Source organism: Perissodus microlepis, chromosome 16 (assembly GCF_051167445.1).
Source record: "Perissodus microlepis isolate ML-2025 ecotype Zambia chromosome 16, ASM5116744v1, whole genome shotgun sequence".
NCBI classification, from domain to species: Eukaryota; Metazoa; Chordata; class Actinopteri; order Cichliformes; family Cichlidae; genus Perissodus; species Perissodus microlepis.
Window position 1 is genome coordinate 24,984,352 of NC_140476.1, and position 14,939 is coordinate 24,999,290.

The following is a 14,939-nucleotide window of genomic DNA, read 5'->3' on the forward strand; positions in this document are numbered from 1 at the left end:
TTTTCTGTTTTCCATAACATTAAGGCACTGTGTAAATATCACAGGTCTCAGTAGGACTCTTTGTAGTATCAACACTACACCAGCATCCACCATCAGACAATTAAATAGCATTACATACAATACAATACAACTTTATTTGTATAGCACATTTAAAACCAGAGTGCCACTGGATTGTCTGACTTCTCTATCTTAGAACAATTTCTGTTGAGATAAAGAAAATGTTTGTGTTAGTGGCCTTTGTGACCCATTGTAAAGTTTCATCTGGTCAAACACAGAATAAAGAAGACAAACAGTAGACAATTAGAAAAATGAAGTTATTCCCTTGTAAAATACCCTCTGCCTCAAACCACAGGCTACTCACAAATTTGATCTATCTCTTTTTAAACATAGACTGTATATAAAAGATGGACATAGCCCCCATAACATCAACTCTGCATTTTGAAGTCTCAGTTGTGTCATTGCTGCTGCCATCCTTGTTTTTGGGGGCCACAGTGCTAATTTATCAGCTAACACTTGAAATCTTGATTCACAAGCTGTATACATAAACTCTGTGGACACATTTACAGTCGCTGGTAGGGATGGGTATCGAAAACCGGTTCTTGTTGAGAACCGGTTCCCACTGTTTCAATTCCTTGGAATTGTTTGCCATTTTTGCAAACGATTCCCTTATCGATTCCAGTCGCCCCGAATGACGTCACCGCGTTGCGGAGCGTCATTTACCTGGCAGGAAACATCAAACCTTGAGGAAGACAGCAGGAGAAAATCACACCTGAAAGCTGCTCCTGTAAACTAAGAATGAAAACTTGGGCAGCATGTGGTCACTAACACTGGACAGAAGATTGGTTGCCTGGTCTCCATTTCTAATACAACATTCAGGATCCACGTAAACGACTTAAAAGCATGGATCTATCCTGCTTCGTATCAATGGTCCAGGCTGCAGTTGGTGGTGTAACAGTATGCGAGATATCTTCTCTGCACACTTTGGAAACTTTAGTAGCAAGTGAGCATTGTTTAAACTCCACACCCTGACTGACTTTATCTTACTGATGTTGTCGTCTATCCCTTTACGACCAATCTTCTGATGGTTGCTGTCAGCTAGATTACATGTCATTGCATCAGGTTATAAATGTTATAAATTTTTGATGCTATGAAGTTGATCTTTTTTAAAACTGTGGGGACTGACTTGCTTTTATAGCCAGGCCCATGTGGCCATTAGAGGAACTCTAGTTTTTGGTACCTCGCATTGGCTTCATTTTTTAGCCCTGGAGGTTGATTGGACTCATTGTGACATCATGGAATTAAACATAAACCGAATGCCACTTTAGGAACATTTTGCATTTAAGTTTTATATCCGTGGCAATTGAAATTACACACACAAAAGAGTAAGTGTTCATGGACCCACGAAAAGCAAAAAAATGTTTGAAAAGCTGCTTCCTTTTCAGACCAGCACCCTTTACTACACTTGTGAAGCAATCGTTCAGAAGAACAGTCAAACAGCAGCAGACTGCATCAGCCTCTGTAGACATAAACTGCTGCCCTGAGGGGAATGACTGTTGATGAAATCCTGCTTTGCTTGTTGTCTTTACTGTAGCCTGATGTGTATGAATGTGAGAACGTTCTCAAGTTTCTCAAAGCAAATTATGCAAAGTGTCCCCAGTGTGGCTGCATGCAGATCTGCACCTATCGTTTGCTTAAAAGCCATTCTTTGTTTACTGTTGACCACGTGTGATTGTGCTAAAGTGCGCCGAAAAGCACAATCCCTGAACGCGCTGCTCTGAAGGTTTGAAATCACAAGTTAATTAGAGAGTAAAAGCAGCCGTCCTTCGTTGCAATGTGCAGTTGTACTTTGAATACTCAGTTCAGTGTAGGAGCTTGTTTTGAATGCCTCTCAGTCACTTGGGAACCAGGCTCTGTGTTTCATGTTGTTTGCATGATGGCAACAACATGTATTCCACTGGTTCACTCCACAGCTAATTAGCTCACATACTGTGGAAAATGAAAAAAATAGAGGAGTGGAGAGAGTATGAAGGGGTACTAGAGAGATGGCTTGTTTACTCTTTGAAATTCAATAATTAATGCTGAAGTTTCCATCCTTGGTCCCATATCTGTTTCCAGCATCATAAAAGAAAGATACCGCCGTTCTCAGCGGACCCTCTCTTTGATCCATTAGGCAGACTTAGAAGATGTAAAGCATTTATGTGGACAGCGGGACATATTTAGCCCACATATACCCTGAGGTTAAACACAGTAACCTTTAAAGCTCTTTGCTTTTCTACAAAATCTTCTTGGATGTTGCTTTTGACTGTCTCCATTCCTCTCAGAGCCTCTTGTGACAAAGATCAAACTGTAGCTCCAAGCGAGAGTGCCGTGACGCTCCGACAGCCTACTGTACAATATTTACAGTAAGCCTGGTGCTGGAGGTTATTGTTCTTCTGTGAATTTCCTTTTTCAGTACTGCAGCAGAGCACAAGACAGTTGATGGACAGCTGCAACTGTTCTATTGTTGCGTGACTGAAGTTTTGGCAGGGTAAACACCCCTCCATGTTTACAGCAGTTAAAACTGAAAGGAGTCAATGTTGAGATCCAGCTATTTCTTTCTCTGTGGGTAAGCGCATGATAAAATCACCTTTGACCTGGCGAGAGAGGCCCATAGCCACATGTAGCACTTAGCTCAGTGCTTTATTGTACTTCCTGTCAGTCACAATCCCACATTGTCTGCATGTGTTTCTCTCATACACTTGCACCACAAACCATCCCCCACTATCTCAGGCCTACTGGGACAAGGGGGATGTGTGATTCCTGACACCTCAGCTTGTGCAGCTCCATCAGCATCTGATGGTCACAGTAGCCAGACCTCCAGGAGCCTGAAGCCCAGGTGCTAATCATTTCTCATGCTGTGGACAATGCAGTCTTTGTGTGTGTGCAAAAATGTGTGTTATCCATTCTGGAACATTTTCAAGGAGGAGAGGAAATAATATGTTTAGAAAGTGATTTTTTTTTAAATACTTAAGCAGTATAAATCATCTATCCTAACTGCTCTTACTCAGGCCATGTCCACACTATTACATTTTCATTTGAAAACGCATCCTTTTCTCTCCGTTTTGGCCTCCCGTCCACACTGAGACGGCGTGTTCACTCAAGGAACACGGAGCGTTGTGAAAACACTCTCCAAAGCGGATACATTTGAAAACGACGTTTTCGCGTCGCAGTGTGGACTGCGAACCCGGAGCATTTTCGAAAACAATGAAACATTTTATCATGGGATGCAGTCATGTGACCAATTAAACTAAGAGAGTGGAGGGCATTATACAGCAGTTGTTTTGTTTGCTCTCAGTTTTGACAGCCCTATTGAAGATTAATATCAGTACGTACATGCTCCAGATAGCTTTTCTTCAAATTCTTTAATTCTCACTCGCTTTTGCAACTTTGTGCTTTTGTGTTATTCGCAGCAACAACTCCACCTCATTGTTAGTCCATTTAAAAAACTCGGTGCTTTTCCTCAACATTTTGTCGCAATGTTTCAAAGAGTCGGAAAGTGAATAAACGGCAGACAGAAATGAGGCAGGTCGAATCGTCTTGCGTTTCACGCATGCGCAGTACTGGAACGTAAGCGTTCAATGTAAATGAACGAGTCTGTGAAAATGAATGAAAACGATAGTGCGGACGCGGAGCGTTTTCAGACGTATACGCCGTTTTCAAATTTATTCGTGTGGACGTAGCCTCAGATCAGCCTCAGATCAGTTATATGTGTGCGCCCCTTTTGTGACTAAGGCAGACTTGTTCAGAGCTTTTGAACTGGTTTTGAACTGGTTCCATAAAAAGCAGTGGTAAATTTGCAGCAAATCTAGAGTTTTAGTCATTGTCTTTTGAATAAATTGTCATTTAGTTCTAGTCATAATCCAAATGTTTAAAATTTTGCCCGACAAAATATTGTAAGATTATAACAGAGAAAAGCTAAAGCTGATTCAGTTGCCTGATCAGAAACGGTGTCAGTGGATGGTGGCTGAAACAGGGAGAAAAGGCTGAAGCATGCCAAATTATTATAGGCATGGCAGAAATTTCACATTTTCAGTTTAAACTGTTGTCAGTGTGTACAGATGAGGCCGGCAGAGAGGTACAACAGTGAATGTCTGCAGCCTGTAAAGCATGGTGAAGGTTCTGTCATTATGTCATGGTTTAGGGCTGCAGTCAGTCATGTTGGAGATCCTGTCAAACTGATGGAATTATGAATGCAGACAAGTACAGACATCTTGAAATATATCTGAATGGAAAAGACTTTCAGCATGATAAGAAACTCCCAGTTGCAGTCATACCTGAATAGAAAAACACAAATGGAACACTATCAGTGATGGATTACCCTGCCCAGAGCCCAGACGTCAACGTTTTTGAAATAGCGCAGATTCATCTTGACAGAGAAGGAAAATAAGAACTTTAGAATATCCTTCAAGCAGCCTGGAGAACTGTTTCTGTGTCCTATTTAGTGAATTACAAGAAAGCTTGCCAACAAGAGTTCAGGCTAAGTCAAAGAATAAATGTGGTCCTACTAGATATTGACTCGCAAGCCCGATAGAACTGCAGAAACTGTTTTTGCCTGGCTTGGCATTCATTTATGCAGCTGCACAGCTGGCATCAGTAAATTTTGGGAATGTTTTGCTCCAGTGACACCTCTAAAAAGGGGGAAAAATCACTGATTTGATGTGACATAGTTAATGTCATAAAGTTCAATTAACATTCCTTTAACAAAAAGTATTAGTATTAACAGTTATGTCATGGTTCAGGCTTTATTATGTGAGGCATTAGCCCTGAGGGGCTGAGGGCTTTTTTAAATGAAAGTCTGCATGAGACGGAGAATCTCATACAGAAATCCCCCACCCTCTGATGATGAGAAGATCACAAAGGTTGTGCGCTTTACCAGTTTGAACATCTGGCCAGTGTAGATCCACAAAGGAAATCTCAGGGATTAGTATAAATCATTTTTCTTTCAAAACCACTATAGTTGGTATTAGCTGACTGTCATTATGGCCTCTTTGAATAATACCAGCTCAGCAGTTAATGTTATGTTTTATTCTTATTGGAAAAAAAGCCTCAGAATTACCTCACAGTTTGAGATAAGATAAGATAAGATAAGATAAGATAAGATAAGATAAGATAAGATAAGATAAGATAAAACTTTATTAATCCCTCAGGTGGGTTCCTCTGGGAAATTCGGTTCCAAATAAGCACAGCACCGACAGAAGTTATAGAGTTACAGAATATTATATATATATATATATATACACACACACATATATAAATACAAAGACATATATAGATAAAAATATACAAAGGGGATAAATAGAATAAATAGGAATAAAATAAAAATAAAAATACAAGTGGATTGCACATTTCAAGTATGGAGTCTATTGCACCGTTGACTATTAACAAAAAGTATTGCACAAAAGGTAATTGCACAGTGAGGTGAAGAGGCACTACAGCTTAGTTGTTCCCCCCTCCTTTGTCCTCCTGTTTCCCCTCCCTCTCCCCTCCAGAGAGGAGTTAAACAGTCTGATGGCGTGTGGGACAAAGGAGTTTTTAAGTCTGTTGGTTCTTGTCTTGGGGAGAAGCAACCTGTCACTGAACAGGCTCTTCTGGTTGTTTATGGCCGTGTGCAGAGGATGCCCAGCATTGTCCATAATGTCCAGCAGTTTCTTTAGTGTCCTTTTCTCTGCCACTGTCACCAGAGTGTCCAGCTTCATGCCGACCACAGAGCCAGCCTTCCTGATCAGTTTTTCCAGCCTGGATGAGTCCTGGATGAGATGAAACAATAGTATCTAAATTATATACATTATTATAACCATGTTAAGCATTATGACCACCAATAAATTATGAATATATTTAATGTGCAAACGTGCACATTGATATACAGAAACTGGACTAGGGAAAGCTTGCATATGTTTCTGATGTATTTTAGAAAGAGTGTCATTATTAGCTGCACTTTAGTCAAAAAAAGCATACTACTTCACCAATTCTCCTCATTTTCAGCTTCATGTATTTATTTTTGGACTGTACTGGAGTAGCTTTGCATGATTCACAGTTCAAAATATACGACGGGAAATAAGGAAAAGCAGAAAGGATCCCTTTCAGCTGCTGAGCAATACTTTGATTTATCCTTTCAATTCAGAATGATATTATCATCTCTAATAAGCTCCCATCTGTCCTGTTTCTTCCAAATTACCAACCTTTTATGCGCCACTTGTGAATTTTGAATTATTTTGAGTTATTATTACGCTCTCCCCTCTTTTTTTCCCTGGTTCAGAGGGAAAATCCACTCTCTTCCTGTTGTGCAGACAAGGATATACATGTACGCAAGCAAAGGTTCACAACACACTGGGGAAGTTTTTCTCTTTTTAAAAACCACATCGATACAAATGTTCACTGATATGATCTTTTTCCACCTTCTCTTTTCACTATATTAAATTAACTTCAGTGATAGTAAGAGTCTAAATAATACTGTTGCTATGTTATGGTGAGTAGTTTACATGCACTTGTTGTAATATCTGGATTTTAATGATTTTTTTGAGGTTGGAATGACTGTACAGAATACATTTTTATTGAGTGCACTAGTTTGAATTTATTTTTGACTTTCTCTAATCCACATATGTTTAAAAGTATGTAGACTCAAACAGATAGATACACTCACTTAAATAATTTAATAAGTGGTGCTGAGGGTTTTCAGTGTCTTTTAATTTGATGAGGCCAAGACCTGTTAACCTCTTGTTAGTGATCATGATTGGCTGCAACTGGTAGTTTCAGTTTCTGTTTGAGAGCACCACTTAGATTGAGCAACAGTCTGAACAACCGGAAAGTCCAAGTGAAAATCTAAGAAGGAGAACACAAGTTGGAGACATTTCTAAACAGTTGCAGATTCCAACAGTATAAGTTCATCATTAATTGTATGTAAGTACAAGTTATTCGAATGTGTCATCACTTGACCACGGTCTGGAAGAAGATGCAAACTGTCACTCTCTGATGAAAAGAAATACGTTTTTAAGGTTATTAAAGATGTGTATTGTACAATCAATGCACTGTTGAAAAAGAACAGTTCAAAGAAATGATGAGAAACATGACAAGTTACTTTTTGCATAATACTCAGTATTTTGCACATTTCCATTGCACTGTCTTGTGTCTGTATCGTCCTTTTCTGTCTAGTGTTGCACTGTCCTGTTTTTTATGCATTTTTTGCACATTGCACTTTACGTAGTCCTGTGTTTGTCTGTTATATGTCATATGTAGCACCAGGGTCTCAGAGGAACGTTGTCTCGTTTCACTCTGTACTGTACCACTGTACATGGTTGAAATGACAATAAAAGCCACTTGACTTGACATTCATGTCCATGATGAGTGTAAGTGTATATCTCACCAAAAATATACCTATTTTCTCACCTGATGTGTTTGTATATGTAGCTATGATTAGCTCTCTTCATAAGCTGCTTTGTCGAGCTTAAAGAATGGGTCAATGAAGCTTTAGGTCACCGATCGCCTGATTGGATTATCAGAGATCAGATATCAGCACCTTCTTACCAGCTGTCTAAAAACACTGCAGCCAGCATTGTGTTAGCCTTCAGTTCTTTACTTTATCAAGCTCGAGTATTGTCTTTCCATTGTTTTGCATTTTCTCTGTTCAGACAGGTGTCTGTGTCATTTGTTTTGTATATATCCCTCCTAATATATTTTTCCTGTTTGTTATGATTTCCTGCTGTCTACGGTTTATATCGTGGAGCACCTACAATTTCATTTTACATGTACAATGATAATAAAGGGCTATTCTATTCTATTTTTCACACTGTTTAAGACCAACAGGGTGTAATTTCTGCTTGCAGAAAACCAATTTAGTATATAGATACTCCATTTTATATCGAAATTGGAGTATCTATATGTCTGTATACCACTGACTGCACTGTGCTTTGTCTGCACTGATTTTCAAAGTCAGGACACATTCTCTGCTAGTTAGTTTTACTCCCTGACCTCGTATCCTTCTGATTTCACAACCGGTATGAGAGAGGAGGAGGGATTGAAAAGACGTGGTGGGGTCATAAAGTCATTTTTCATATTAGTGATTTAAGGAGATGCTTATCTGACAGGAAGGGCAAGAAACTCCAAGGCACAGTATACTGGTGAGGGTTTTGGAGCCCCTGAGCAGTACTGAAGTAGTGAAGCACCTGAACTGTGTTTTCATAACAGCACAGTTTCACCTTGTACCTTACTACACCACCAATCTCTGTTCTCCACACTCTCTTTGAATCTTTTGGTTTCTCTGAAGGAGATGTGTCATCTTAAAAACCAGACAGTACTTGTTAAAGTTGAATAGAATTAATAAGTACTTCTCTTTTTTGGAAGTACGCTGTGAAAGCCAACTGAGGGCTCAGCACACGCTGAACTGGAGACTAATAATGAGAGATTAAAGTGTTAGACTTTTTAGACTATTTACGATCCCCTTTGTTGTAGTTTTGCATTAGGTTTAGTGCAGAAACATGGGAATAATGGTGGAAAGGCTTAAGGAAGTAGTCTGCCTCCCTGTTGCACTCGCTGTCCATAAGGGGGGAGGGGGACATGAGTTAATTGCATTTTTTTACAGGCTGTCTCAAGTGGAAGCAGCTTAATGAGGTTAGGCAGCTCGCCTCGTTGAGAATCACAACTGTTCCTAATTGTGATCTCAAATATGCTCATAATCCCCTGATTTGACAGCAGCAGAGGTTTCTGGGGAGGAATTAAGGTGAAAGAGAAAGAGCGAGACACAGAAAGACAATTAGCAGCAAGAAAAACATGTGAACAAGTGTATCAGCTGAAGACAATCGTGCTACCTTTTAAAGAACATGAAGAGTAATTACAGATTTTAATGCTGTGTCTGAAGTCTGTTCAGTATTGTTCTGTCTCTTATTTTGCTCTGTTAAATTTTGAGACTTTTCTAAAGAGCTTCTGCTTGAAATGTCCTATTTTGTTGGGCTAGGATTGCACCTAACCTTGGTGCTGTCATACCTCCATTATACAACGCTGTTGCGTCAATAACTATGTTATTAGTATAAGCAATATTTCCACATACCAGTGTACCTACTGTGATTTCATTAAACATGCACCACTTTTAGTGATTACATAAATATGCAGGGTCATCCTTTATCTTCCATCTATGTTAAAGCTAGAAACTCTAGGAACCCCCTGTTTAGTACTTCACACGTAGTGATCGTGACAAGTCATGACCAGTGATAGGCCCCAATCCTTAACAGTATCCCCACTTTTTTTTTTTTTTTTTTTTTGGGGGGGGGGGGGGGGGGGGGGGATTGTGTTTGTCAGAATTATTATTTTTTGTTGGTCACCTGAGTATGAAGAACAATTTAAAAAGAACAAAATGACGTATTCTAATGGCGTAGGTTTAGTGTCAACACAGATGACTGGTTGCTGATTTAGACTCCTGCCATGAATCTCAGCTGAGCTAAAATATAACTTGTGTGTGTGTTTGATGCTGTTGCCAGCATTCATGCTTGTGGTGGTGTATATGTTTTATATACAGTACCAGCCATGATAGAAACAAATAAAATGCTGGGACTTTTCCCTTCTCGGGTCTCTACTCTTTGTTGCTGTCAATTTCTTTGTTTTTATTTCAGAGGCAACCATAGTTGTTCCATCTCTTTGCAGAGTCCCTCAGGTCAACTCTAATAGTTTTGACAATCTCCCTGCAGGAATTTGCTGACATCTGTGAATCCTTATATTATACATTCGTCTGTCACTAATCCATTGAAAAACTGCAGAGACAAAGTATCTACAAATGTACAGGAGTAATCAACAGTACTAAACAGGCCAATCGTAATAGTTGTGGGCTGTGTCGACACAATGTGTAGTTACATTTCTAGGGAAGTGCATGTTAGGTAACAGTATAGGGTTTCAGGGGGGTTTGGGTTTAGCACAGACCTATGTTGTAGATTTAACTCAGTAGTATAAATACACTGTTAGAACTCACAGGGTTGAAAGTTCTTCAGACTATTTAGTGCCGTAATACTGTGGATCGTCTACAGCATGTATGAAGAAGATCCACATTGCCCAGTGATCAAGAAGGCAACTAACTTCTTGCTACCTTTAATTTCACGGTATGTTATGCAAGGTGAACCAGACTCGCCTGTACAGCACACCTTGTAACCAGATCATATTAAACCCCCAGAGGAAATAATCAATGAAATTAGGATATTTTTGACTGTGGACCAGTGAAGGGCACTTGAGGTCATCTTTCCAGACAGATCAAGCAGATATTTCACCTTGACTGAAAACCGTATCATTCAGCCACTATCCAGTCACAGAACAGCAATGAATGACACGAAGATATGAACAAAAATAAATCCATCAGGTCACCTCTGACAAATCCGTCTGCAGGGCAGAAATGAACCTTTGCTCAGTCAGGCCCAGTCAGGTTTGCTTTGAATGTTGTGAATCACAGTAATGGTTGCCCTGATACTATAGCCACCACCAGCAATGTTTCACCCCATGTCCCCTCCAGAGGCAACGCTCACGTTGCAGCTCACAGGATGGTTTCGATGAGAACAGCAGAACGCCTGTTTGACAGATGGCGGGGTCAACTTTCTGTGCATTAAATGCTGCCAATGCTACTGTCCCCATTCTAGCTTCAGGGTGCATTGATGGAGTTTTGAACTCTAAGGTCACATGACCACAAGCTGTCCTGAACTGTCAGAAAATGTGAGATGACTCAAGGCAGCAGACAGCTTCAATATGTGTCCACTGCACCCGAACAAATCGTGCTGTAGGCTCAAAACACAGTACTTATGAAGTGGGAGTATTATCTGATATGTTTGCCAAAAGAAAATGTCTGTCCTCTGTGTCCCCTCTGACTCCTCAGAATGAAGAACAAGCTGTGGTACTTTGAGTTTGGCACCACTGAGACCATTTCAGCCACCTGCAAGAAACTAAACGAATGCATAGAAGTGGAGGTGAGTCACAGTCTTATCAAAGCTGCTGTCTCTGATGCAGAATTGATGAGTAATGGCTGAAAGTGACTGGCTGGTTAGATGACAAAAACACTGGAATATTGTTTTTAAATACTGAAGACATGCTATATTTGATGCATCAAAAAAGATAAATATGAAACATCGTGCTACAATAGATACCAACAACTTTGGCTTTCTGTGGAACTCTTTATAGAGCTGATACTTAATGTTTTTCCAAAAAAGAAAAAAGTGTGTCAGAAGTTTACAACAAAGTAGTTTGCTCGTATTAATGAGGCAGGCTATTCATAGCACATCATCAGATTAATGCTCCATAAAGTCACTGATTGCCTCATTCTGTCATACAGCGCTGAATAATCTGTCACCTGGGTGCTTAAAGCACAGCAAGACTCCAAGAAAACACATGAGAAACATACCTTATCAGAAGGCACTGACGAGAAATGGAAACGAGCTCTGTAGCCCACAAGGTTCACATTCCACTGCCTCCCTCCACAACTCAAAAACACCTCATGTTTACATCATGTTATGAGATATTGAGATCAAAAGTCATTCCACTATCTACAGTATTGTGCTAAACGTTTGAGCCACCCCTCATTTCTTTATACTTTGCTTCCTAGACTTTCTTGTAATTTTTTAAGTGGTCTTGAGCAAATTTCAAATTTCTCTGGGGTTTCTAGAGGTCTTTCAGAAGTGTTTCTTTTGACATTGACTGTTTTGTCACTCATTTTCTTTTCTTGTACCTGATTTTTTTGTTTGTTTGATGATTTATTAAGCCTTTCAACACTGACCTAAGAATCATTCAACAATAGAAAGACACATAACTCAAAGAATAACTTAGCACATTTGTTCCCAATTCTTTAGTTCAATCTTTGAAAAATATGAAAGGTAACAGTCAAAGGAGCTTGCAAAGAAAAGCGTCTGGACTTCTTTAAGTTACTTGAAGACGTTTCACCTCTCATCCGAGAAGCTTCTTCAGTTCTAAGGTCAAATGGTGGAGAGTCCCAGATATAAACCTAGTGGGAGTCTCCCCCCACAGAGGGACAAAAGGACCCCCTGATGATCCTCTAATCGCCTGAGCCAAGGTGTGTCAAAGACTCCCATCACCCTTTGGAACACAAACTTGGAGTAATTAGGACCCTACACCACCGGGCAGAACATGTTCCCTCTAAGCCTGAAGGAAAAAAGAAGGAACACACACATGTAAAGGAAGCACTCAAAACGTGCGGCTATCCTAAATGGGCGTTCTTAAAGTCAGCAAAGAGGCACAGAAAAGAAGACCAGACACCAGCGAGGGAGGATAAGAAGGACAGACGCAACAACATTGTCATCCCCTATGTAGCCGGTGTATCAGAAAAACTTAGGAGAGTTTTCTCCAAGCATGACATCCCGGTGCATTTCAGACCCAGCAACACGCTCAGACAAAAACTGGTTCACCCGAAAGACAAAACGCCAAAACACAGACTTAACAATGTGGTGTATGCTGTACAGTGCAGCGAGGAATGCCCAGACCTCTACATTGGAGAGACCAAACAGCCACTTCACAAGCGCATGGCACAACACAGAAGAGCCACCTCCACAGGACAAGACTCAGCAGTCCATCTGCATCTTAAGGATAAAGGACACTCTTTCGAGGATGCCAATGTTCACATTTTGGACAGAGAGGACAGATGGTTTGAAAGAGGAGTGAAAGAAGCCATCTATGTCCACTGTGAGCGACCATCTTTGAACAGAGGCGGGGGTTTACGACACCAACTCTCTGCCATCTATAATCCAGTTTTGAGATCCCTTCCCAGACGCCTTAACGCCCACTCACATCCTGGGCCATCTGACCTCAGGAATTCGCATGATAAGGTGGGGCCAGGTTTCACAATGAACACACCCGAAACTCTGGCTGATTGGGACCCACACCCAGTTTCACACCTTGGCTCAGGCGATTAGAGGATCATCAGGGGGTCCTTTTGTCCCTCTGTGGGGGGAGACTCCCACAAGGTTTATATCTGGGACTCTCCACCATTTGACCTTAGAACTGAAGAAGCTTCTCGGATGAGAGGTGAAACGTCTTCAAGTAACTTAAAGAAGTCCAGACGCTTTTCTTTGCAAGCTCCTTTGACTACGATGACCTGGATGACTGAGAACCTTCACAGACATGAAAGGTAACAGTTTAATAGGCATAAAATAGTTTTAATTTTTATGCACCAAGAAGGTGAGTCCCAAATAGCTATTAGCTGAAAACTCTGCCTATCTCAACATAGTGTGTACTGTGTCCTTAAACAATTTGAGGAAACCGGACAAGTGGAGGCCGAAAGAAATGTCACGCTTAAAAAATGACAGCAGATGAACTGAAATATGAAAGTTATGTCCTTAAGCAACACCAAAAGAAAGACCCGACAGCCGACCCGAGAAATGCATCTAGGCCTTCAGATGATCCATCTACTGTTCACTGAAGTTTCATCAGAAAAGTGTCTCAGTGGAAAGTTGGCTGATCACCAAGCCATTCTTAAGGAAGTGAAACAGGAACAAAAGTCTGAGGAGTGAAGATCGTCAGTATATAAGGAGGAAGTCAGGGGAGAGTTGTAACAGTAGTTTTGTCCCAATTCATAGGCCGAATCCTTCGGAGGACCCGGCCTTCGCAGTCTTCATGGGTCGGGTCCTTTGAAGACCGAGAAGGCTGGAAGTGCAAAGCTGTGAAATGGGACAGTCTAGCCTTCAGATTTGCGTCACCACTGTCTCGGTGAAGTTTAATAAACTCAGCTGTCTTTTCCTTACTGTCTAAAATATAACAGGACACCGGAGTAAATTCTCGACCATCTCACACTTCTGTTTAATCAGTTTTCAGTTTGACGTTCATTCAGCTGTGTGAAAACTATAACTTTAATCTCAGTCAAACCGATTTACTTAGGAATAAATAAAACATTGAAAAAAGCCAAACAGTAACATTTTTAAGTTATCTAAGTGACGTATATATCATGTTTAACCTGAGTAGTGAAAGACCACACGGGGTCTGAAAACGATGTGCCGAGAGTTCACTATTCTCGCTGGCTCTAATGAGCCTTGACCACCCGGTTAAGCTATCGAGCTATCGGTAACAGACATCAAAGCACTTTTGCAAATATGTGATGTCTTAATAAAACGAGCAGATATTTGAAGTTTACCTGAAAATATGTGAAAAGTTTATTTTGTGACCCAAAAAGAGTAATAAGAGTAATACTAAAACTAACTAGCTGCCGCCATTGTTGGAAACTGGAATTGGCTGGGCCGCGCTATGAATTCTGGGATAGGTTGGTCCACGAAGGATATACCCGACCCATCCTTCAAATTCTGGGAAATGAAGGACACATTTGTCGGCTGCATTTGGAGCAGCCTTCGAATTGGGACATCCTTCATCGCCTGGCTGTGACGTGATTGGCCTTCAAATGCAGCCTCCGAAGGATACGGCCTATGAATTGGAACATAGCTAGCGAGTGTCTACAGCTATCTGTAAAACATTGTCACAGTCCTGGGTCAGTAACCAAATGTTTTGATTTGTTTTATTACTATTATTAATCTGTGATTTCATCATGGTTTCTGTTTTGTATTTCTAACGCTCTAGTCCTTCTTTGCTCTCTTAATTCCAGTTCTTGGGTTTCGTTCTGGTGCCCCCATGTTTAGTGTAGGTTTAGTTATGTCTTCGTGTTTGCCTTCTTGTTCCCCAGTCAGTCGTGTCTCATGTCGCTCATGTCCCTGTACTCAGCGTTCCCTCTGTTCAGTGTCTAGTCTGGGTCTCTGGTCTGTTGTGTACTTCCTGTTTTATTTTGACAGTCCTGCTCTGTGTTCAGCCTCTGTTCCCCGTCTCGTCTGTGTAATTAGTACCAGCTGTGTTTCCCTTCTGTCTCCTGTTTCCTGATTACCCCGTCATGTATTTTAGTCGTCTGTCATCCCCTGCTCGTCGTTGCGTCTTTGTCTTGTGTTTCTCCC

At 40.7% G+C, this 14,939-nt stretch overlaps 1 protein-coding gene across 4 annotated transcripts in view; it reads left to right on the forward strand.

Moving 5' to 3' along the window:
- The window catches only part of dgkg (diacylglycerol kinase, gamma), a 149,333-nt gene that overhangs the window by 100,037 nt on the left and 34,357 nt on the right, over positions 1-14,939 (forward strand). For all 4 annotated transcript variants that reach the window (XM_084908675.1, XM_084908676.1, XM_084908677.1 and 1 more), the window contains one exon: positions 10,880-10,970. In XM_084908675.1, the coding sequence (XP_084764801.1) occupies positions 10,880-10,970 (91 nt within the window). The remainder of the gene's footprint in view (positions 1-10,879; positions 10,971-14,939) is intronic.